Below are 24,467 nucleotides of genomic sequence, written 5' to 3' on the forward strand. Positions count from 1 at the left end.
CATGGACCTGGTACCAAGCTCATGAGCAGTCCTAGGGGCAGACACACTATCCCTGGATCGTCAATAGTACCCACGGCCTGTTCCGGGGGAGGGGAAGGCTGGCCACCTACTTGCCACTAGTGATCTCTACCATGCCTTATCCCATTAGCCTCCTTGGTCTGAAAGAAGGGCTTGACCCTCCTTGGCTTGCCTACCTCCACACCTGGGTGGCCTTGATCACCCATCCTCGAGTAATACATGCAGCACTCTCGATTTCCTCACCTATCACGACCCAGGCACTCTGCTCCTTCGGGGAGGACGGTGATGCAGTTCTCCGGATCCCATCAGACACCGGGGACCGATGACCTCCAGAAGGGTAATTTGCTTCTGTGGACTCTACAGTCCAAGAGACCAACCCCATGGACTACCCCCTTGCCACAAGCAAGTGCTGTTCACCAGCATCAGTCCCCTTCCCGGTGGATGTGTGGTCCAAGCACACTACTCCACGCGATGACAAATCAGCCCCTTGTGCAAGCCCCTGTTTGGTAGGGGTACCCATCAAACTAGAGGTTGCAAGCTCCGGTGAGTCAGCCACAGCAGAGAGTGAGTCCCTTTCCACCGATATCCTCTGAGTACTGGGACCATCCTTTGCTCCAGGGAGACGTGCCCCCTAGCATTCAGCCTTTTTCATGGGTAAATCTTCCCCCTTAGTCAGTTCCCTATCTTCAGATTCAGGGGCACATACTGCCTTTACCTTCTGCCAATGTGGGGGGTGGGGGAGACTGTGACCTCCATTTTGGAGGAAGTTTCGGTCCTCAGCACCAAATCCTTCCTCATGGCTTCTCCAGGCCCTTGCTGAGCCACAGAGATATCTGCACCTTCCTGTCTAGATCTCTGGAAAATCCCTGGCTCCTTCTCCTGTGGCAGAGAGGCCTGGAAATGTTTGTTCTTCCCCTTTTCCTTTTCCTGTCCTTTACCTCAACCCACCCCTACTTGCTATCCGTGGCGTGTTTGTCCCTGCCACCCTCTGCTGCAGGATCAGCAAGGACCACGGGTGCAGGCGGTAAAGGGTAATGGGGAAAGGCCTTGAGGTGCCCCCCTTTGCTGCCATGATGGAGTTACTGGCCTTCTTACGAATATGCCAAAACTCCTCGCAGGCGTGGCACTGCGGCTGGCCCGTTGCTTAGCAGATCTCGTAATGCTCCTTTCCATGCCTTCTGTGAAAGTTCTCCCCGCATCCCCTGGCCGTTGCTGCTCCGTAAATACCTCAGGGTGGAGGGTAAGCATTTGTCTCAGATGACCTCTGTCTGGCTTGAGGAGTATGTGGGTGACCAGCAACTTCACCTCTCCCTGAGAACGCAGCTGAGGAAGGAGGTCTACTTCATGGGAGGTGAAACTGCACTTTATAGAGAGGGTCACTTTCTGTATGGGGTCTGTCGCTGTCTCTACCGGCACGAAGTCCCCTTCCACTTTTAAATGCCCCCCCCATCATGCCAGAGACACCTCTCTAACAGACCGTAGGTAGAAATGGGACCTTTAGTTCATTTTACCAGTCTCCACCCACAGATACACCCGTAGTGACGAGCTTCTTCTCAAAAAAAAGCGCTTTTTTTTTTAGAATTATCAGTCTTGAAAGGAGGTGGCTCTACAGGATTCTTCCCACCACAAGCTATGGCTCCTGTGTATGAACTAGGTCCCACCATTTTGGAGCTGCAGCCCACCATGTTAAAGCCCCACAGTCTGAAATCAAAACGTCACTGAATTAACACAGTCACAGCACTTAGCAGACTTTCAAAGAGCAGTTCTGAGAAGAGAGAAAGGATAGGAGTCTCCTCCAGACAGGCAGGACAGTCTGTGCGATTAAACTTCAGCGCTGACCCTGCCATTGTGCAGCTGGGCCACTCCAAAATTCCTCTGTCCAGGTGAAAGTGCCCTTCACGCAGTCATCCCGGGCTGAGTACTCCAGGTGGGGGAGGGTTTGCCGATGTTAACAGTGGGAGAAATCCATCACAGCTTCCAGTAAAAGTTGCAGGACCGAACTGTGGGAAGCTGCCAGCCACCGTTCCTGCCGCAGCCTGAACACGGACTCAACAAACTCGGGAAAACAGCTTTTCTTCGAGAAGAAAACTGCTGCAGTCCACTGCCAAAGATGAATCACCTCTCTCCTACCCCTTCATCATTGTTCTTCAGGGTTTATTCCCAAAATAAATTGACTTTTTTCTGAAAGCTCACACACAGTACAAACCCCCGCTACCCACAGTGTGACCCTACCTCAGTACCAACCCCCCAACAGTGTGACCCTACCTCAGTACCAACCCCCCAACAGTGTGACCCTACCTCAGTACCAACCCGCCCCAGAATGTGAGTCTACCTCAGTATCACCCCCTCCCACATTGTGACCATACCTCAGTCGCACCCCTCCCTCAGTGTGAGCCTCCACCTTTTTTATAACAAATTTACAAAATATTTATTCTCTCACAGTACACATTGAATAATTGGGAATTCACAAAACTGTCAGTGACATCAGATTAAATTACGATTACCATTATTGATAAAACATTTAATTCCCTGATGAGTCCACTGTGCCTAGGAATCCACCACTGGACCCAGAGTGACCGCATGCTCCCTTTCCATGGACGCCTGGGGATGGGCATAACTGTGGAAGAGGGGCAGAGAGCTCAGCTGCCTTCCACCTGACCCTGTGAATGGCCATCTTGGCCAGGCCCTTGAGCAAGCCCACCAGTCGATCCCCTGAGCAACCCAGACTGTCAGACTGAGCGGAGAAAAGGAGCTGCTTCTCCCCCACCCCGCCACCAACCCTCATTCGTCCTGGGACACGCTAGGAAGCTTGCGGTGTTTCCAAACTTGGTAGCTTGGTGTTGACACAGTTGCCTGGGAGACGCTGCTTGTGTTGACCTGGGGAACCCGATATGTGGTCCCTGCTGGAGTCCCTCCTACTGCAGTAACCCTGTCCTTCCCACCCTTACTAAACCTCCTCTTGTGCTCCACAAAGACCCCCACTCTCTCTTTCTCCCACCTCCCCACTTCCTCTCCCAGCTGACCAACTATTGCACCCACCCCCCAACTCATCCTATCCTCCATCCCTCCCATCTCAGCTCATTTCCTCCACATCCTTCTCTTCACCATCAACCTCCCCTCTCTGCCCCTCTCCGCAGCTGCCTGTCAGTGGGGTAAGAGGTGTGCAGGATGGGAGATGGGGTTACTGGGAGGCTGTGGAGGAACAAGCTGCCATGTGGAGGGGCAGCACGGCAGTAGAGATGTACTGTGGCTCTTGGTGGGTCAGTCCCCCCCAGCTGTAGGCGCAGGCACCTCTGTCTGCGTTACACAGCGTGGGAATGCAGTGGTGATGGTGGAGGGGCGGGCTTCTAGGACTGGTGGTAGGGGGAGAGAGAAGGAGAGGGAGACATAGAGGGATGTAGGGTGATAGAGGGGGAGGGAGAGCAAGATACTGAAGAGAGTGAGGGTGGGGGGTGGGCGGAACAGAGGGAGGGAAGGATTCAGTGGGTACCCAGTACTCAATGAATTTCATTACACCAGTAGCATTTGAAGATTGTCCTGCGGTTGGTCAGGGAGTGTGCCTGCCTCAGGCACAGGTTGGGTGAAAACATTGAGACTGAGCTGAGGTGCCGATTGGCTGTAATCTTATTGAATGGGGTATCAGACTAGAGAGACAGAATAGCCTGTCCTGCCTGCTGCTCTGAGACTGGGTACAGTCAGGGAGCATGTTCCCATAACCTGTGGGGTCCTGTTCCCTGTCACCACGGTGGTTCAGGGCTGTCTTGTAAGCCCAATCCTTGTCAAACTGACTGTACGTTCCTTCCCTTTCAGAAAACAACAACCACCTCAAAGTTTTCCTGCCCCACAAACTTGTCGACAGTTTACCCAAGTGTGCAGCCCTGCCCAAGGAGAGACAGCGGTGGAACACCAATGAGGCAAGTATCAGAACAGGGTGGTGTCCAGAAAGGTGGCAGTCCCACGTGGACTAGACACTCCCCCCCCCATCACCCCCATCCCTCGCCTCCCCGTGCCCCTTTGGCCCCCCCCGTCCCCCACCTCCTTCAACCCTCCACATTTCTACACCCTCTCACGTCACCCTTCCCCAACACCCCACCTCCCCTGTCCTCTCCCCCGGTCCTCTCTCTCCCACCACTCCACCACCCCCCCCCCGCCCCACACAGGTCCCTCCTCTCTGCTGTCTCACTGGGGTCAGTCTGTTAACGATCCATCTCACCCAGGTCCCTCTCTGCTCTCTCTACAGCTGCACCAACCTGTACACCTTCTGCTGCCACCCTGTGTCACTTCACTTGGGCTATGTCTAGTCTGGTTTAATCCGAGATGCCTTGCACTGGGACCTCACTGGGACAGGCTATGTCTGTCTGGTGCTGCTTGGCATGGCAGCCTTGTTGTTCTCCCCCAGTACTCTGTCACAGCTCTGGGCCTAGTCACGGCTGGAGCTGTCAATGTATGTCAGGCTCCCAGCCTCAGCCCTTTCAGTGCTGTGACCACCTATCCAATGCCTATTTACTGCCGCGGTCCACGGGGTCACTGCTAACTGAATGGATGGAGGTTTTAAATAAACTTGTATTTTAATCTGAATTGGATCAATGTCACTTGGAGCAAAGGAAACAAAAGAACGTTGAAGTTTAATGTACCTACCTACAGAAACCGGAGCTCCAACCTGGAGCCTCCTTTTCAAACAAAGGCTCCCTGTCTGTCACAGATACACAATTAAATCTTGTTGAAATAATTCTCCAGTGCTTTGTAAATCAGGAGGTTTTCCCAAGTTCTGTGCTCCAGTGAGGACCCGGCAGCCAAATTCATGCTTTCACCCCGCTGCGTGATGAATGTTCACGTCCTATTCCCAACATGTGAACTGAAGCTGTTAGTACTGAGTACATCAAAATTGAAGGCTTCGGGGACTGCGTGTGAATGATCTTGATATTGGTTTAATACATTTAACGAGATACAATTAAAAGCTTTCTTATATACTGTTCATACAGATCAAATTATTGCACAGTGCATTGAGGTAAAACAGTAATAGAACACAGAATAAAATGTTTCAGTTACTGAGAAAGTGTAGTGCAGGCAGACAATAAGGTGCAAGTCCGTGACAACTGGATGAGGTCAAGAGTTCATCTTATCATCCAGGGGACAGTTTAATAGTCTAATAACAGCAGAGCAGAAACTTTCCTTGATGGGAGAGGGAAGAAGGGAGAATGTCCAGGGTGGTTGGGATGTTTGGTTATGCTGGTTGCTTGGCTGAGGTAGTGGGACGTTTAAGACAGAGTCTGTGTAGGGGACAGGAAAAGTGCAAGATCATAACAAGGTAGATTGTGAGGCCATCTGCTATACACGATGTCTGTTCCAAACAGCAGGATGGAATCTGTCCTTGTGCCTGGTGGTATGTGCTTTCAAGCTTTTGTATCTTCTGTCCAATGGGAGAGGGAAGAAGAGATAATGATGGAGATGGAGTTAGCAAGATTTGAGAACTGCCCTTGGAGGCACAGGAGACTACAGATGCTGGAATTAGAACATAGAAGAGTACAACACAGGAAAAGGACCTTTGGCCCATAATGTTGTTCCGGATCAGCTTAAAAGCAAATCAAAAACACTAGAAGCTAATCCCTCCTACCTACAAAATGTCCATTTCCCTCCATCTTTCTCACATTCAGGTGCCTATCTAAATGTCTCTTAAAAGCCTCTAGCGTATTTGCCTCTACTACCACACCAGGCAGCACAATCCAAGCATCCACCACGCTGTTAGTAAAAAATCTTACCCCTCCCTCACATTCCCTTTGAACCTACCCCCTCTCACCTTCAGTGCATGCCCTCTGGTAGTAGACATTTTCACTCTGGGTAACAGATACCCTGTCTACTCAATCGATGCCTCTCATAATCTTAAAAACCCCTCAGCCTCTGTTGCTCCAGAGTTTGTTTGGCCTCTCATGATAGCACGTCCCTCTAATCCAGGCGACATCCTGGTAAATTTCTTCTTCACCCTCTCCAAAGCCTGGAGGTCCTTCCTGTAGTAGAGTGACCAGAACTGTATGGAGCAATGCACAATCTGCTGGAGGAACTCAGCAGGTCAAGCAACATCTTTGGGGCTTGGGAGGGTTTTTCGATGTTTCAAGTTGTTCCAAAAGGTCGAACTTTCTTTCTCCTTCTGCAGACCCAGCAGATGGCTTGTTGCTCAAGGGTCAGCCAGGGACTACACACTGTTGCTACTTCCATCGTTGTTTGTTACATCACGTGGAAGAGTTTTAAATGGGGCACAAGTTTAGAACAAAACTTTGGCCAGTGGAACAGTGGCAGGGGTTGGAAGTGGTGAGTGAGGAGGAGGTGTAGGTGGGTGGGTTGGGAGGTTGATGAGATCTATCCCTGAGCTATCCAGGCTCCCCCAGTTTGGACTGGGCTGTCCCATAGTGGAACGGCCTGCTCCCTCCCCCACCCCAATGCGGACTGATCGCTTCCCCAATTCAGACTGGGTCCCACCTCCCCCGGTGGAGCGGAGCCCCCATGGAGTGGACCAAGTTGGTTGGACCCCCATCTTCCCCAACTGGAGTGGCTGTGTACCAGCTGTATTGTGCTTTGAGAGTTGCTGCCGTCGTATGCTTGCGGGGAGGTGGGCTGGCTCTGGCCCTGACGGGGCAGCTCCCTCTCTCTGGGAATCGACTGTGTATGTCAAGTTGATCACTGGGCTGTGCTTTGTGCTTTGTGCTTTCAGGAGATTGTGTCGTACCTGACCAGCTTCGAGAAGCATGAGGAGTGGTTGTCAGGCTCTCCCCGCACCAGGTGAGCATGTGCAGTATGGCTGGGAGAGGATCTGCTGGGAGGTACTTTCTCCACCGCACACACAGGGATTGTGTTTGAGTCTGATAACTGGCCTGAGGCTGTTCCCCTCAGTAATAAGTGTACAACTATTTGGGGTTGGAAAAGTCACAGCAACTGGCTCTCTAGCACTAAGTCTGGCCCTGTGACTCAGAACGGAAGGGGGGAGACTTCCCATCCATTCTGTCTGTGCTTCTTATCATCTTGTACATCTCTGTCAAGTCTCCTCTCATCCTCCTTTGCTCCAAAGAGAAAAGCCCTAGCTCACTCAACCTAATTGAGGCAGCATCTTGGTAAGTATTTTCTACACCCTCTCTAAGGCTTCCACATTCTTCCTATAATGAGGTGACTAGAACTGTATTCCAGTGTAGTCTAACCAGAGTTTCATTGAGCTGCGCATTACCTCTGATGCCGAGAGCTGAGTTATGGAAATTTGGGTAGTTGGATATTGATAGACACAAGAGGTACTGCAGATGCTGGAAATCTAGAGCAATGCAGAAAATGTGCTGGTCAGGCAGCATCTGTGGATGGGAATAAACTGTTGATGTTTTGGACAGAGACCCTACATTGTGAGTTGGATATTAAGTCTGGAAGTTTGCCATGTGCAGCAAGAGTTGTACAGCACAGAAACAGGCCCTTCAGCCCATCACATCTCTGCCAACCTTTCAGCCCGTCTACGCTGATCCTATTTGCCCAGCTGTTCTTCAAGCGCACTCAGTTTCAGTGTAGCACAGGGGTGATGGCCTGAAGGGCCTGTTGTTCTGTACTGTCCTCCCCATGTAGGAAGATGCAGGCAGGTGGATCGAGGTGGGATGGAGGATTCACAGCTCAGGCAGCCAGAGGTTGGGATGGGAACTCCACAGCAAAGTCCAAAGTTTGTCCTGGCACCTGCACTCCACTGTCCCGTCCCGATCTGTCTCAATGTTGGAGGAACTGAACAGGTCAGGCAACATCTATGGAGATATATCTGATGAAGGGTCTCAGCTTGAAACTTTTCTGTTTATTCCTCTTCATAGATGCTACCTGAGTTCCTCCAGCATTCTGTGTGTGTTGCTCTGGGTCTCCAGCATCTGCAGAATCACTTGTGTTTATGGTGGGCCACCCATCTCAATAACTCAGAACTCAACCCATTTCTGCAGTGTTATCCACCTGTCCTTCTCCTCTCCAAAGGCAGCTATGACCTGCTATTTGCAACATGAAGCGCCATTGACCCTCTGCAACCTACCCATTACTGACCCACCTGTTCAGAGTGAGATCAACGGCCAAGAAGGTGGTTCTGCAGCGTTTTGTGGCAAGCAAGGGACATGATAAGGCACAGAAGTTACAGTTTGCAGCATAATTTCTCCCTGCCATATCTCCCCAGGAGGGAGCCACAGATCTGCTTTAGGTGGGAGACATGCCTGTCCTGGCCTGTAGGTGAAGCCATGTCGTTAATGGATTGTTACCTTGCTCCTGCACAGGCCACTGAACGGCTCGATCATCCTCTACAACAGGAAGAAGGTGAAGTATCGGAAAGATGGGTACTGCTGGAAGAAGAGGAAAGACGGCAAAACAACGAGAGAGGATCACATGAAGCTGAAGGTGCAGGGGATGGAGGTGCGTGCAGATGTCAGTGCTGGAGTCTGGCAGATGGTGGTGCACTGAAACCAGGGGTTGGAGATGTGGAGATTGGTGCAGGGGTCCAGGGGTTGGGGGGTGTGTGGAGATGACAGGGGTCCAGGGATTGGGTGTGTGTGGAGATCAGTGCAGGGTTCCAGGGTTTGGGGGTGTGTGGAGATGACAGAGGGGTCCAGGGGATTGAGGTGTGTGGAGATGACAGAGGGGTCCAGGGGATGGAGGTGTGTGGAGATGACAGAGGGGTCCAGGGGTTGGGGGTGTGTGGAGATGACAGAGGGGTCCAGGGGATTGAGGTGTGTGGAGATGACAGAGGGGTCCAGGGGATGGAGGTGTGTGGAGATGACAGAGGGGTCCAGGGGTTGGAGACGTGTGGAGATTGGTGCAGGGGTCCAGGGATTGGGGTGTGTGGAGATCAATGCTGGGCTCCAGGGGTTGGGGGTGTGTGGAGATCAGTGCTGGGCTCCAGGGGTTGGGGGTGTGTGGAGATGACGGGGGTCCAGGGGTTGGGGGGTGTGTGGAGATCGGTGCTGGAGTCCAGGGGTTGGAGACGTGTGGAGATAAGTGCAGGGCTTCAGGGGTTGGATAAGTGTGGAGATCAGTGCTGGGGTCCAGGGGAAGGAGGTGTGTGGAGATGACAGAGGGGTCTGGGGTTGGGGGTGTGTGGAGTTGACAAAGGGGTCCAGGGGTTGGGGGTGTGTGGAGATCGGTGCTGGGATCCAGGGGTTGGATATGTGTGGAGATCAGTGCTGGACTCCAGGAGTTGGGGGTGTGTGGAGATCGGTGCTGGGGTCCAGGGGTTGGGGGTGTGAGGAGATCAATACTGGGCTCCAGGGGTTCGGTGTGTGTGGAGATGACAGGGGTCCAGGGTATGGAGGTGTGTGGAGATGACAGAGGGGTCCAGGGGTTGGGGGTGTGTGGAGATGACAGATGGGTCCAGGGGTTGGAGGTATGTGGAGATCAGTACTGGGCTCCAGGGGTTGGGGGTGTGTGGAGATCAGTGCTGGGGTCCAGGGGTTGGGGTGTGTGGAGATCGGTGCTGGGGTCCAGGGGTTGGGGGTGTGTGGAGATCAGTGTAGGACTCTTGGGGTTGGGGGTATGTGGAGATGACTGCAGTCCAGGGGTTGGGGGTGTGTGGAGATCAGTGCTGGGGACCAGGGGTTGGAGACGGGTGGAGAAAAGTGCAGGGCTCCAGGGGTTGGATACGTGTGGAGATCAGTGCTGGGCTCCAGGGGTTGGGGATGTGTAGATTTCAGTGCTGGGGTCCAGGGGTTGGGGGTGTGTGGAGATCAGTGCAGGGCTCCAGGGGTTGGGGGTGTGTGGAGATGACGGGGGTCCAGGGGTTGGGGATGTGTGTAGATCGGTGCTGGGATCCAGGGGTTTGAGACGTGTGGAGATAAGTGCAGGGCTCCAGGGGTTGGATACGTGTGGAGATCAGTGCTGGGGTCCAGTGGATGGAGGTGTGTGGAGATGACAGAGGGGTCCAGGGGTTGGGGGTGTGTGGAAATGACAGAGGGGTCCAGGGGTTGGGGGTGTGTGGAGATCGGTGCTGGGATCCAGGGGTTGGATATGTGTGGAGGTCAGTGCTGGGCTCCAGGGGTTGGGGTGTGTGGAGATCAGTGCTGGGCTCCAGGGGTTGGGGGTGTGTGGAGATCGGTGCTGGGGTCCAGGGGTTGGGGGTGTGAGGAGATCAGTGCTGGGCTCCAGGGGTTGAGGGTGTGTAGGTTTCAGTGCTGGGTTCTAGGGGTTGGGGGTGTGTGGAGATCAGTGCTGGGCTCCAGGGGTTGGGGATGTGTAGATTTCAGTGCTGGGTTCTAGGGGTTGGGGCTGTGTGGAGATGACAGAGGGGTCCAGGGGATGGAGGTGTGAGGCGATGACAGAGAGGTCCAGGGGTTGGGGGTGTGTGGAGATGATAGAGGGGTCCAGGGGTTGGGGGTGTGTGGAGATCGGTGCTGGGATCCAGGGGTTGGATATGTGTAGAGGTCAGTGCGTGGCTCCACGGGTTGGGGTGTGTGGAGATCAGTGCTGGGGTCCAGGGGTTGGGGTGTGTGGAGATCAGTGCTGGGCTCCAGAGGTTGGGGGTGTGTGGAGATCGGTGCTGGGGTCCAGGGGTTGGGGGTGTGAGGAGATCAGTGCTGGGCTCCAGGGGTTGGGGGTGTGTGGATATGACGGTGGTCCAGGGGTTGGGGGTGTGTGGAGATCGGTGCTGGAGTCCAGGGGTTGGAGACGTGTGGAGATAAGTGCAGGGCTCCAGGAGTTGGGGGGTCTGTGGAGATGACAGGGGTCCAGGGGTTGGGGGTGTGTGGAGATGACAGGGGTCCAGGGGTTGGGGGTGTGTGGAGACCATTGCAGGGCTCCAGGGGTTGGGGGTGTGTGGAGATCGGTGCTGGTGTCCAGGGGTTGGAGACGTGTGGAGATAAGTGCACGGCTCCAGGGGTTGGATACATGTGGAGATCTGTGCTGGGGTCCAGGGGATGGAGGTGTGTGGAGATGACAGAGGGGTCCAGGGGATGGAGGTGTGTGGAGATGACAGAGGGGTCCAGGGGTTGGGGGTGTGTGTAGATGACAAAGGGGTCCAGGGTTTGGGGGGGGGGTGTGGAGATCGATGCTGGGCTCCAGGGGTTGTGGTGTGTGGAGATTAGTGCTGGGGTCCAGGGGATGGAGGTGTGTGGAGATGACAGAGGGGTCCAGGGGTTGGGGGTGTGTGTAGATGACAAAGGGGTCCAGGGTTTGGGGGTGTGTGGAGATCGGTGCTGGGGTCCAGGGATTTGGGGTGTGTGGAGATCAGTGCTGGGCTCCAGGGGTTGGGGGTGTGTGGAGATGACAGGGGTCCAGGGATTGGGGATGTGTGGGGATCGGTGCTGGGGTCTAGGGGTTGGGGGTGTGTGGAGATGACAGAGGGGTCCAGGGGTTGGGGGTTTGTGGAGATGACAGGGGTCCAGGAGTTGGGGGTCTGGGGAGATGACAGGGGTCCAGGTGTTGGGGGTGTGTGGAGATGACAGGGGTCCAGGGGTTGGGGGTGTGTGGAGATGATGGGGGTCCAGGGGTTGGGGGTGTGTGGAGATCGGTGCTGGGATCCAGGGGTTTGAGACGTGTGGAGATAAGTGCAGGGCTCCAGGGGTTGGGGATGTGTGGAGATCAGTGCTGGGGTCCAGTGGATGGAGGTGTGTGGAGATGACAGAGGGGTCCAGGGGTTGGGGGTGTGTGGAGAACGGTGCTGGGATCCAGGGGTTGGATATGTGTGGAGGTCAGTGCTGGGCTCCTGGGGTTGGGGTGTGTGGAGATCAGTGCTGGGCTCCAGGGGTTGGGGGTGTGTGGAGATCGGTGCTGGGCTCCAGGGGTTGGGGGTGTGAGGAGATCAGTGCTGGGCTCCAGGGGTTGAGGGTGTGTAGATTTCAGTGCTGGGTTCTAGGGGTTGGGGGTGTGTGGAGATGACAGAGAGGTCCAGGGGATGGAGGTGTGTGGAGATGGCAGAAGTATCCAGGGGATGGACGTGTGTGGAGATGACAGAGGGGCCCAGGGGTTGGGGGTGTGTGGAGATCAGTGCTGGGCTCCAGGGGTTGGGGGTGTGTAGATTTCAGTGCTGGGTTCTAGGGATTGGGGCTGTGTGGAGATGACAGAGGGGTCCAGGGGATGGAGGTGTGTGGCGATGACAGAGAGGTCCAGGGGTTGGGGGTGTGTGGAGATGATAGAGGGGTCCAGGGGTTGGGGGTGTGTGGAGATCGGTGCTGGGATCCAGGGGTTGGATATGTGTAGAGGTCAGTGCTGGCTCCACGGGTTGGGGTGTGTGGAGACCAGTGCTGGTCTCCAGAGGTTGGGGGTGTGTGGAGATCGGTGCTGGGGTCCAGGGGTTGGGGGTGTGAGGAGATCAGTGCTGGTCTCCAGGGGTTGGGGGTGTGTGGATATGACGGTGGTCCAGGGGTTGAGGGTGTGTGGAGATCAGTGCTGGGCTCCAGGGGTTGGGGTGTGTGGAGATCAGTGCTGGGCTCCAGGGTTTGGGGGTGTGTGGATATGACGGGGGTCCAGGGATTTGGGGTGTGTGGAGATCAGTGCTGGGGTCTAGGGGTTGGGGGTTTGTGGATATGAAGGGGGTCCAGGGGTTGGGGGTGTGTGGAGATTGGAGCTGGGGTCCAGGGGTTGGATACATGTGGAGATCTGTGCTGGGTTCCAGGCGATGGAGGTGTGTGGAGATGACAGAGGGGTCCAGGGGTGTGGGTCCAGGGGATGGAGGTGTGTGGAGATGACAGAGGGGTCCAGGGGATGGAGGTTTGTGGAGATGACAGAGGGGTCCAGGGGTTGGGGGTGTGTGTAGATGACAAAGGGGTCCAGGGATTGCGGGTGTGTGGAGAACGGTGCTGGGATCCAGGGGTTGGATATGTGTGGAGATCAGTGCTGGGCTCCAGGGGTTGAGGCTGTGTGGAGATCGGTGCTGGGCTCCAGGGGTTGGGGTGTGTGGAGATCAGTGCTGGGCTCCAGGGGTTGGGGGTGTGTGGAGATCGATGCTGGGGTCCAGGGGTTGGGGGTGTGTGGAGATCAGTGCAGGGCTCCAGGGGTTGGGGGTGTGTGGAGATGGGAGAAGGGTCCAGGGGATGGAGGTGTGTGGAGATGACAGAGAGATCCAGGGGTTGAAGGAGTGTAGAGAATGGTGCTGGGGTCCAGGGGTTGGAGATGTGTGGATATAAGTGCTGGGCTCCAGGGGTTGGGTAAGTGTGGAGATCTGTGCTGGGGTCCAGGGGATGGAGGTGTGTGGAGATGACAGAGGGGTCCAGGGGATTTAGGTTTGTGGAGATGACAGAGGGGTCCAGGGGTTGGGGGTGTGTGGAGATGACAAAGGGGTCCAGGGATTGCGGGTGTGTGGAGATCGGTGCTGGGATCCAGGGGTTGGATATGTGTGGAGATCAGTGCTGGGCTCCAGGGGTTGGGGCTGTGTGGAGATCGGTGCTGGGGTCCAGGGGTTGGGGGTGTGTGGAGATCAGTGCTGGGCTCGAGGGGTTGGGGGTGTGTGGAGATCGGTGCTGGGGTCTAGGGGTTGGGGGTGTGTGGAGATGACAGAGGGGTCCAGGGGATGGAGGTGTGTGGAGATGACAGAGGGGTCCAAGGGTTAGGGGTGTGTGGAGATCGGAGCTGGGGTCCAGGGGTTGGGGGTGTGTGGAGATGACAGGGGTCCAGGGGTTGGGGGTCTGTGGAGATGACAGGGGTCCAGGGGTTGGAGACGTGTGGAGATAAGTGCAGGGCTCCAGGGGTTGGATACGTGTGGAGATCAGTGCTGGGCTCCAGGGGTTGGGGGTGTGTCGAGATCAGTGCTGGGGTCCAGGGGTTGGAGACGTGTGGAGATAAGTGCTGGGGTGCAGGGGATGGAGGTGTGTGGAGATGATAGAGGGGTCCAGGGGATGGAGGTGTGTGGAGATGATAGAGGGGCATAGGGGTTGGGGGTGTGTGGAGATCGGTGCTGGGATCCAGGGTTTGGATATGTGTGGAGGTCAGTGCTGGGCTCCAGGAGTTGGGGTGTGTGGAGATCAGTGCTGGGCTCCAGGGGTTGGGGGTGTGTGTAGATCGGTGCTGGGGTCTAGGGGTTGAGGGTGTGTGGAGATCAGTGCTGTGCTCCAGGGATTCGGGGTGTGTGGAGATGACAGGGGTCCAGGGGTTCGGGGTGTGTGGAGATCGGTGCTGGGGTCCAGGGGTTGGGGGTGTGTGGAGATCAGTGCAGGGCTCCAGGGGTTGGAGGTTTGTGGAGATGACAGGGGTCCAGGGTTGGGGGTCTGTGGAGATGACAGGGGTCCAGGGGTTGGGGGTGTGTGGAGATGATAGGGGTCCAGGGGTTGGGGGTGTGTGGAGATGACAGGGGTCCAGGGGTTGGGGGTGTGTGGAGACCATTGCAGGGCTCCAGAGGTTGGGGGTGTGTGGAGATGACGGAGGCCCAGGGGTTGGGGGTGTGTGGAGATCAGTGCTGTGCTCCAGGGATTGGGGGTGTGTGGAGATGACATGGGTCCAGTGGTTGGAGGTATGTGGAGATCAGTACTGGGGTCCAGGGATTCGGGTGTGTGGAGATCGGTGCTGGGATCCAGTGGTTGGGGGTGTGTGGAGATGACAGGAATCCAGGGGTTGGGGGTGTGTGGAGATCGGTGCTGGGGTCCAGGGGCTGGAGACGAGTGGAGATAAGTGCAGGGCTCCAGGGGTTGGATACGTGTGGAGATCAGTGCTGGGCTCCAGAGGTTGGGGGTGTGTGGAGATGACAGGGGTCCAGGGGTTGGGGGTGTGTGGAGACCATTGCAGGGATCCAGGAGTTGGGGGTGTGTGGAGATGACGGAGGTCCAGGGGTTGGGGGTGTGTGGAGATCGGTGCTGTGCTCCAGGGATTGGGGGTGTGTGGAGATGACATGGGTCCAGTGGTTGGAGGTATGTGGAGATCAGTACTGGGGTCCAGGGGTTCGGGTGTGTGGAGATCGGTGCTGGGGTCCAGTGGTTGGGGGTGTGTGGAGATGACAGGAATCCAGGGGGTTGGGGGTGTGTGGAGATCGGTGCTGGGGTCCAGGGGCTGGAGACGAGTGGAGATAAGTGCAGGGCTCCAGGGGTTGGATACGTGTGGAGATCAGTGCTGGGCTCCAGAGGTTGGGGGTGTGTGGAGATGACAGGGGTCCAGGGGTTGGGGGTGTGTGGAGACCATTGCAGGGATCCAGGAGTTGGGGGTGTGTGGAGATGACGGAGGTCCAGGGGTTGGGGGTGTGTGGAGATCGGTGCTGGGCTCCAGGGGTTGGGGGTGTGTGGAGATGACGGAGGTCCAGGGGTTGGGGGTGTGTGGAGACCATTGCAGGGCTCCAGGGGTTGGGGGTGTGTGGAGATGACAGGGGTCCAGGGATTGGGGATGTGTGGGGATCGGTGCTGGGGTCTAGGGGTTGGGGGTGTGTGGAGATGACAGAGGGGTCCAGGGGATGGAGGTGTGTGGAGATGACGGAGGGGTCCAGGGGTTGGGGGTGTGTGGAGATGACAGATGGGTCCAGTGGTTGGAGGTATGTGGAGATCAGTACTGGGGTTCAGGGGTTGGGGGTGTGTGGAGATCGGTGCTGGGGTCCAGGGTTTGGAGACGTGTGGAGATCAGTGCTGGGAGTCTGTGGAGATGACAGGGGTCCACGGGTTAGGGGTGTGTGGAGACCATTGCAGGGCTCCAGGGGTTGGGGGTGTGTGGATATGAAGGAGGTCCAGGGGTTGGGGGTGTGTGGAGATTGGAGCTGGGGTCCAGGGGTTGGATACGTGTGGAGATCTGTGCTGGGGTCCAGGCGATGGAGGTGTGTGGAGATGACAGAGGGGTCCAGGGGATGGAGGTTTGTGGAGATGACAGAGGGGTCCAGGGATTGCGGGTGTGTGGAGAACGGTGCTGGGATCCATGAGTTGGATATGTGTGGAGATCAGTGCTGGGCTCCAGGTGTTGGGGGTGTGTGGAGATCAGTGCTGGGCTCAAGGGGTTGGGGGTGTGTGGAGATGAGAGAGGGGTCTAGGGGATGGAGGTGTGTGGAGATGACAGAGAGATCCAGGGGTTGAAGGAGTGTAGAGAATGGTGCTGGGGTCCAGGGGTTGGAGATGTGTGGATATAAGTGCTGGGCTCCAGGGGTTGGGTAAGTGTGGAGATCTGTGCTGGGGTCCAGGGGATGGAGGTGTGTGGAGATGACAGAGGGGTCCAGGAGATTTAGGTTTGTGGAGATGACAGAGGGGTCCAGGGGTTGGGGGTGTGTGGAGATGACAAAGGGGTCCAGGGATTGCGGGTGTGTGGAGATCGGTGCTGGGATCCAGGGGTTGGATATGTGTGGAGATCAGTGCTGGGCTCCAGGGGTTGGGGCTGTGTGGAGATCGGTGCTGGGGTCCAGGGGTTGGGGGTGTGTGGAGATCAGTGCTGGGCTCGAGGGGTTGGGGGTGTGTGGAGATGACAGGGGTCCGGGGGTTGGGGATGTGTGGAGATCGGTGCTGGGGTCTAGGGGTTGGGGGTGTGTGGAGATGACAGAGGGGTCCAGGGGATGGAGGTGTGTGGAGATGACAGAGGGGTCCAAGGGTTAGGGGTGTGTGGAGATCGGAGCTGGGGTCCAGGGGTTGGGGGTGTGTGGAGATGACAGGGGTCCAGGGGTTGGGGGTCTGTGGAGATGAGAGAGGTCCAGGGGTTGGAGACGTGTGGAGATAAGTGCAGGGCTCCAGGGGTTGGATACATGTGGAGATCAGTGCTGGGCTCCAGGGGTTGGGGGTGTGTCGAGATCAGTGCTGGGGTCCAGGGGTTGGAGACGTGTGGAGATAAGTGCTGGGGTGCAGGGGATGGAGGTGTGTGGAGATGATAGAGGGTCCAGGGGATGGAGGTGTGTGGAGATGACAGAGGGGTCCAGGGGTTGGGGGTGTGTGGAGATGATAGAGGGGCACAGGGGTTGGGGGTGTGTGGAGATCGGTGCTGGGATCCAGGGTTTGGATATGTGTGGAGGTCAGTGCTGGGCTCCAGGAGTTGGGGTGTGTGGAGATCAGTGCTGGGCTCCAGGGGTTGGGGGTGTGTGTAGATCGGTGCTGGGGTCTAGGGGTTGAGGGTGTGTGGAGATCAGTGCTGTGCTCCAGGGATTCGGGGTGTGTGGAGATGACAGGGGTCCAGGGGTTCGGGGTGTGTGGAGATCGGTGCTGGGGTCCAGGGGTTGGAGACGTGTGGAGATAAGTGCAGGGCTCCAGGGGTTGGATACGTGTGGAGATCAGTGCTGGGCTGCAGGGGTTGGGGTTGTGTGGAGATCGTTGCTGGGGGCCATGGGGTTGGGGGTGTGTGGAGATCAGTGCAGGGCTCCAGGGGTTGGGGGTGTATGGAGATGACAGGAATCCAGGGGTTGGGGGTGTGTGGAGATCGGTGCTGGGGTCCAGGGGTTGGAGACGAGTGGAGATAAGTGCAGGGCTCCAGGGGTTGGATACGTGTGGAGATCAGTGCTGGGCTCCAGGGGTTGGGGGTGTGTAGATTTCAGTGCTGGGTTCTAGGGGTTGTGGGTGTGTGGAGATGACAGGGGTCCAGGGGTTGGGGGTGTGTGGAGACCATTGCAGGGATCCAGGAGTTGGGGGTGTGTGGAGATGACGGAGGTCCAGGGGTTGGGGGTGTGTGGAGACCATTGCAGGGCTCCAGGGGTTGGGGGTGTGTGGAGATGACAGGGGTCCAGGGATTGGGGATGTGTGGGGATCGGTGCTGGGGTCTAGGGGTTGGGGGTGTGTGGAGATGACAGAGGGGTCCAGGGGATGGAGGTGTGTGGAGATGACGGAGGGGTCCAGGGGTTGGGGGTGTGTGGAGATGACAGATGGGTCCAGTGGTTGGAGGTATATGGAGATCAGTACTGGGGTTCAGGGGTTGGGGGTGTGTGGAGATCGGTGCTGGGGTCCAGGGTTTGGAGACGTGTGGAGATCAGTGCTGGGGGTCTGTGGAGATGACAGGGGTCCACGGGTTAGGGGTGTGTGGAGACCATTGCAGGGCTCCAGGGGTTGTGGGTGTGTGGATATGAAGGAGGTCCAGGGGTTGGGGGTGTGTGGAGATTGGAGCTGGGGTCCAGGGGTTGGATACGTGTGGAGATCTGTGCTGGGGTCCAGGCGATGGAGGTGTGTGGAGATGACAGAGGGGTCCAGGGGATGGAGGTTTGTGGAGATGACAGAGGGGTCCAGGGGTTGGGGGTGTGTGGAGATGACAAAGGGGTCCAGGGATTGCGGGTGTGTGGAGAACGGTGCTGGGATCCAGGGGTTGGATATGTGTGGAGATCAGTGCTGGGCTCCAGGTGTTGGGGGTGTGTGGAGATCAGTGCTGGGCTCGAGGGGTTGGGGTTGTGTGGAGATGGGAGAGGGGTCTAGGGGATGGAGGTGTGTGGAGATGACAGAGAGATCCAGGGGTTGAAGGAGTGTAGAGAATGGTGCTGGGGTCCAGGGGTTGGAGATGTGCGGATATAAGTGCTGGGCTCCAGGGGTTGAGTAAGTGTGGAGATCTGTGCTGGGGTCCAGGGGATGGAGGTGTGTGGAGATGACAGAGGGGTCCAGGAGATTTAGGTTTGTGGAGATGACAGAGGGGTCCAGGGGTTGGGGGTGTGTGGAGATGACAAAGGGGTCCAGGGATTGCGGGTGTGTGGAGATTGGTGCTGGGATCCAGGGGTTGGATATGTGTGGAGATCGGTGCTGGGGTCCAGGGGTTGGGGGTGTGTGGAGATCAGTGCTGGGCTCGAGGGGTTGGGGGTGTGTGGAGATGACAGGGGTCCAGGGGTTGGGGATGTGTGGAGATCGGTGCTGGGGTCTAGGGGTTGGGGGTGTGTGGAGATGACAGAGGGGTCCAGGGGATGGAGGTGTGTGGAGATGACAGAGGGGTCCAAGGGTTAGGGGTGTGTGGAGATCGGAGCTGGGGTCCAGGGGTTGGGGGTGTGTGGAGATGACAGGGGTCCAGGGGTTGGGGGTCTGTGGAGATGACAGAGGTCCAGGGGTTGGAAACGTGTGGAGATAAGTGCAGGGCTCCAGGGGTTGGATACATGTGGAGATCAGTGCTGTGCTCCAGGGGTTGGGGGTGTGTCGAGATCAGTGCTGGGGTCCAGGGGTTGGAGACGTGTGGAGATAAGTGCTGGGGTGCAGGGGATGGAGGTGTGTGGAGATGATAGAGGGGTCCAGGGGCTGGAGATTTGTGGAGATGATAGAGGGGCACAGGGGTTGGGGGTATGTGGAGATCGGTGCTGGGATCCAGGGTTTGGATATGTGTGGAGGTCAGTGCTGGGCTCCAGGAGTTGGGGTGTGTGGAGATCAGTGCTGGGCTCCAGGGGTTGGGGGTGTGTGTAGATCGGTGCTGGGGTCTAGGGATTGAGGGTGTGTGGAGATCAGTGCTGTGCTCCAGGGATTTGGGGTGTGTGGAGATGACAGGGGTCCAGGGGTTCGGGGTGTGTGGAGATCGGTGCTGGGGTCCAGGGGTTGGAGACGTGTGGAGATAAGTGCAGGGCTCCAGGGGTTGGATACATGTGGAGATCAGTGCTGGGCTCCAGGGGTTGGGGGTGTGTCGAGATCAGTGCTGGGGTCCAGGGGTTGGAGACGTGTGGAGATAAGTGCTGGGGTGCAGGGGATGGAGGTGTGTGGAGATGATAGAGGGGTCCAGGGGATGGAGGTGTGTGGAGATGACAGAGGGGTCCAGGGGTTGGGGGTGTGTGGAGATGATAGAGGGGCACAGGGGTTGGGGGTGTGTGGAGATCGGTGCTGGGATCCAGGGTTTGGATATGTGTGGAGGTCAGTGCTGGGCTCCAGGAGTTGGGGTGTGTGGAGATCAGTGCTGGGCTCCAGGGGTTGGGGGTGTGTGTAGATCGGTGCTGGGGTCTAGGGGTTGAGGGTGTGTGGAGATCAGTGCTGTGCTCCAGGGATTCGGGGTGTGTGGAGATGACAGGGGTCCAGGGGTTCGGGGTGTGTGGAGATCGGTGCTGGGGTCCAGGGGTTGGAGACGTGTGGAGATAAGTGCAGGGCTCCAGGGGTTGGATACGTGTGGAGATCAGTGCTGGGCTGCAGGGGTTGGGGATGTGTGGAGATCGATGCTGGGGTCCAGGGGTTGGGGGTGTGTGGAGATCAGTGCAGGGCTCCAGGGGTTGGAGGTGTGTGGAGATGACAGGGGTCCAGGGTTGGGGGTCTGTGGAGATGACAGGGGTCCAGGGGTTGGGGGTGTGTGGAGATGACAGGGGTCCAGGGGTTGGGGGTGTGTGGAGACCATTGCAGGGCTCCAGAGGTTGGGGGTGTGTGTGGAGGTGACGGAGGCCCAGGGGTTGGGGGTGTGTGGAGATCGGTGCTGGGCTCCAGGGATTGGGGGTGTGTGGAGATGACAGAGGGGTCCAGGGGATGGAGGTGTGTGGAGATGACAGAGGGGTCCAGGGGTTGGGGTTGTGTGGAGATGACATGGGTCCAGGGGTTGGAGATATGTGGAGATCAGTACTGGGGTCCAGGGGTTCGGGTGTGTGGAGATCGGTGCTGGGGTCCAGTGGTTGGGGGTGTGTGGAGATCAGTGCAGGGCTCCAGGGGTTGGGGGTGTATGGAGATGACAGGAGTCCAGGGGTTGGGGGTGTGTGGAGATCGGTGCTGGGGTCCAGGGGTTGGAGACGAGTGGAGATAAGTGCAGGGCTCCAGGGGTTGGATACGTGTGGAGATCAGTGCTGGGCTCCAGGGGTTGGGGGTGTGTAGATTTCAGTGCTGGGTTCTCGGGGTTGGGGGTGTGTGGAGATGACAGGGGTCCAGGGGTTGGGGGTGTGTGGAGACCATTGCAGGGCTCCAGGGGTTGGGGGTGTGTGGAGATGACGGAGGTCCAGGGGTTGGGTGTGTGTGGAGATCGGTGCTGGGCTTCAGGGATTGGGGGTGTGTGGAGATGACAGAGGGGTCCAGGGGATGGAGGTGTTTGGAGATGACAGATGGGTCCAGGGGTTGGGGGTGTGTGGAGATGACATGGGTCCAGGGGTTGGAGGTATGTGGAGATCATTACTGGGGTCCAGGGGTTCGGGTGTGTGGAGATCGGTGCTGGGGTCTAGTGGTTGGGGGTGTGTGGAGATCAGTGCAGGGCTCCAGGGGTTGGGGGTGTGTGGAGATCGGTGCTGGGGTCCAGGGGTTGGGGGTGTGTAGATTTCAGTGCTGGGTTCTAGGGGTTGGGGGTGTGTGGAGATGACAGGGGTCCAGGGGTTGGGGGTGTGTGGAGACCATTGCAGGGCTCCAGTGGTTGGGGGTGTGTGGAGATGACGGAGGTCCAGGGGTTGGGGGTGTGTGGAGATCGGTGCTGGGCTCCAGGGATTGGGGGTGTGTGGAGATGACAGAGGGGTCCAGGGGATGGAGGTGTTTGGAGATGACAGAGGGGTCCAGGGGTTGGGGGTGTGTGGAGATGACATGGGTCCAGGGGTTGGAGGTATGTGGAGATCATTACTGGGGTCCAGGGGTTCGGGTGTGTGGAGATCGGTGCTGGGGTCCAGTGGTTGGGGGTGTGTGGAGATCAGTGCTGGGCTCCAGGGGTTGGGGGTGTGTGTAGATCGGTGCTGGGGTCTAGGGGTTGAGGGTGTGTGGAGATCAGTGCTGTGCTCCAGGGATTCGGGGTGTGTGGAGATGACAGGGGTCCAGGGGTTCGGGGTGTGTGGAGATCGGTGCTGGGGTCCAGGGGTTGGAGACGTGTGGAGATAAGTGCAGGGCTCCAGGGGTTGGATACGTGTGGAGATCAGTGCTGGGCTGCAGGGGTTGGGGATGTGTGGAGATCGATGCTGGGGTCCAGGGGTTGGGGGTGTGTGGAGATCAGTGCAGGGCTCCAGGGGTTGGGGGTGTATGGAGATGACAGGAATCCAGGGGTTGGGGGTGTGTGGAGATCGGTGCTGGGGTCCAGGGGTTGGAGACGAGTGGAGATAAGTGCAGGGCTCCAGGGGTTGGATACGTGTGGAGATCAGTGCTGGGCTCCAGGGGTTGGGGGTGTGTAGATTTCAGTGCTGGGTTCTAGGGGTTGTGGGTGTGTGGAGATGACAGGGGTCCAGGGGTTGGGGGTGTGTGGAGACCATTGCAGGGATCCAGGAGTTGGGGGTGTGTGGAGATGACGGAGGTCCAGGGGTTGGGGGTGTGTGGAGACCATTGCAGGGCTCCAGGGGTTGGGGGTGTGTGGAGATGACAGGGGTCCAGGGATTGGGGATGTGTGGGGATCGGTGCTGGGGTCTAGGGGTTGGGGGTGTGTGGAGATGACAGAGGGGTCCAGGGGATGGAGGTGTGTGGAGATGACGGAGGGGTCCAGGGGTTGGGGGTGTGTGGAGATGACAGATGGGTCCAGTGGTTGGAGGTATATGGAGATCAGTACTGGGGTTCAGGGGTTGGGGGTGTGTGGAGATCGGTGCTGGGGTCCAGGGTTTGGAGACGTGTGGAGATCAGTGCTGGGGGTCTGTGGAGATGACAGGGGTCCACGGGTTAGGGGTGTGTGGAGACCATTGCAGGGCTCCAGGGGTTGTGGGTGTGTGGATATGAAGGAGGTCCAGGGGTTGGGGGTGTGTGGAGATTGGAGCTGGGGTCCAGGGGTTGGATACGTGTGGAGATCTGTGCTGGGGTCCAGGCGATGGAGGTGTGTGGAGATGACAGAGGGGTCCAGGGGATGGAGGTTTGTGGAGATGACAGAGGGGTCCAGGGGTTGGGGGTGTGTGGAGATGACAAAGGGGTCCAGGGATTGCGGGTGTGTGGAGAACGGTGCTGGGATCCAGGGGTTGGATATGTGTGGAGATCAGTGCTGGGCTCCAGGTGTTGGGGGTGTGTGGAGATCAGTGCTGGGCTCGAGGGGTTGGGGTTGTGTGGAGATGGGAGAGGGGTCTAGGGGATGGAGGTGTGTGGAGATGACAGAGAGATCCAGGGGTTGAAGGAGTGTAGAGAATGGTGCTGGGGTCCAGGGGTTGGAGATGTGCGGATATAAGTGCTGGGCTCCAGGGGTTGAGTAAGTGTGGAGATCTGTGCTGGGGTCCAGGGGATGGAGGTGTGTGGAGATGACAGAGGGGTCCAGGAGATTTAGGTTTGTGGAGATGACAGAGGGGTCCAGGGGTTGGGGGTGTGTGGAGATGACAAAGGGGTCCAGGGATTGCGGGTGTGTGGAGATTGGTGCTGGGATCCAGGGGTTGGATATGTGTGGAGATCGGTGCTGGGGTCCAGGGGTTGGGGGTGTGTGGAGATCAGTGCTGGGCTCGAGGGGTTGGGGGTGTGTGGAGATGACAGGGGTCCAGGGGTTGGGGATGTGTGGAGATCGGTGCTGGGGTCTAGGGGTTGGGGGTGTGTGGAGATGACAGAGGGGTCCAGGGGATGGAGGTGTGTGGAGATGACAGAGGGGTCCAAGGGTTAGGGGTGTGTGGAGATCGGAGCTGGGGTCCAGGGGTTGGGGGTGTGTGGAGATGACAGGGGTCCAGGGGTTGGGGGTCTGTGGAGATGACAGAGGTCCAGGGGTTGGAAACGTGTGGAGATAAGTGCAGGGCTCCAGGGGTTGGATACATGTGGAGATCAGTGCTGTGCTCCAGGGGTTGGGGGTGTGTCGAGATCAGTGCTGGGGTCCAGGGGTTGGAGACGTGTGGAGATAAGTGCTGGGGTGCAGGGGATGGAGGTGTGTGGAGATGATAGAGGGGTCCAGGGGCTGGAGATTTGTGGAGATGATAGAGGGGCACAGGGGTTGGGGGTATGTGGAGATCGGTGCTGGGATCCAGGGTTTGGATATGTGTGGAGGTCAGTGCTGGGCTCCAGGAGTTGGGGTGTGTGGAGATCAGTGCTGGGCTCCAGGGGTTGGGGGTGTGTGTAGATCGGTGCTGGGGTCTAGGGATTGAGGGTGTGTGGAGATCAGTGCTGTGCTCCAGGGATTTGGGGTGTGTGGAGATGACAGGGGTCCAGGGGTTCGGGGTGTGTGGAGATCGGTGCTGGGGTCCAGGGGTTGGAGACGTGTGGAGATAAGTGCAGGGCTCCAGGGGTTGGATACATGTGGAGATCAGTGCTGGGCTCCAGGGGTTGGGGGTGTGTCGAGATCAGTGCTGGGGTCCAGGGGTTGGAGACGTGTGGAGATAAGTGCTGGGGTGCAGGGGATGGAGGTGTGTGGAGATGATAGAGGGGTCCAGGGGATGGAGGTGTGTGGAGATGACAGAGGGGTCCAGGGGTTGGGGGTGTGTGGAGATGATAGAGGGGCACAGGGGTTGGGGGTGTGTGGAGATCGGTGCTGGGATCCAGGGTTTGGATATGTGTGGAGGTCAGTGCTGGGCTCCAGGAGTTGGGGTGTGTGGAGATCAGTGCTGGGCTCCAGGGGTTGGGGGTGTGTGTAGATCGGTGCTGGGGTCTAGGGGTTGAGGGTGTGTGGAGATCAGTGCTGTGCTCCAGGGATTCGGGGTGTGTGGAGATGACAGGGGTCCAGGGGTTCGGGGTGTGTGGAGATCGGTGCTGGGGTCCAGGGGTTGGAGACGTGTGGAGATAAGTGCAGGGCTCCAGGGGTTGGATACGTGTGGAGATCAGTGCTGGGCTGCAGGGGTTGGGGATGTGTGGAGATCGATGCTGGGGTCCAGGGGT

The 24,467-nt window shown here is 57.7% G+C and overlaps 1 protein-coding gene across 1 annotated transcript in view; it reads left to right on the forward strand.

Annotated features, from left to right (window-relative positions):
• Nucleotides 1-24,467, forward strand: part of LOC134341118 (calmodulin-binding transcription activator 2-like) — a 156,629-nt gene that overhangs the window by 25,030 nt on the left and 107,132 nt on the right. Inside the window, exons 2-4 of the mRNA XM_063038888.1 lie at nucleotides 3,829-3,932; nucleotides 6,725-6,792; nucleotides 8,289-8,424. Coding sequence (XP_062894958.1) covers nucleotides 3,829-3,932; nucleotides 6,725-6,792; nucleotides 8,289-8,424 — 308 coding nt within the window. The remainder of the gene's footprint in view (nucleotides 1-3,828; nucleotides 3,933-6,724; nucleotides 6,793-8,288; nucleotides 8,425-24,467) is intronic.

The sequence above is a fragment of the Mobula hypostoma genome (assembly GCF_963921235.1).
Source record: "Mobula hypostoma chromosome 5 unlocalized genomic scaffold, sMobHyp1.1 SUPER_5_unloc_2, whole genome shotgun sequence".
In the NCBI taxonomy this organism is placed as follows: Eukaryota; Metazoa; Chordata; class Chondrichthyes; order Myliobatiformes; family Myliobatidae; genus Mobula; species Mobula hypostoma.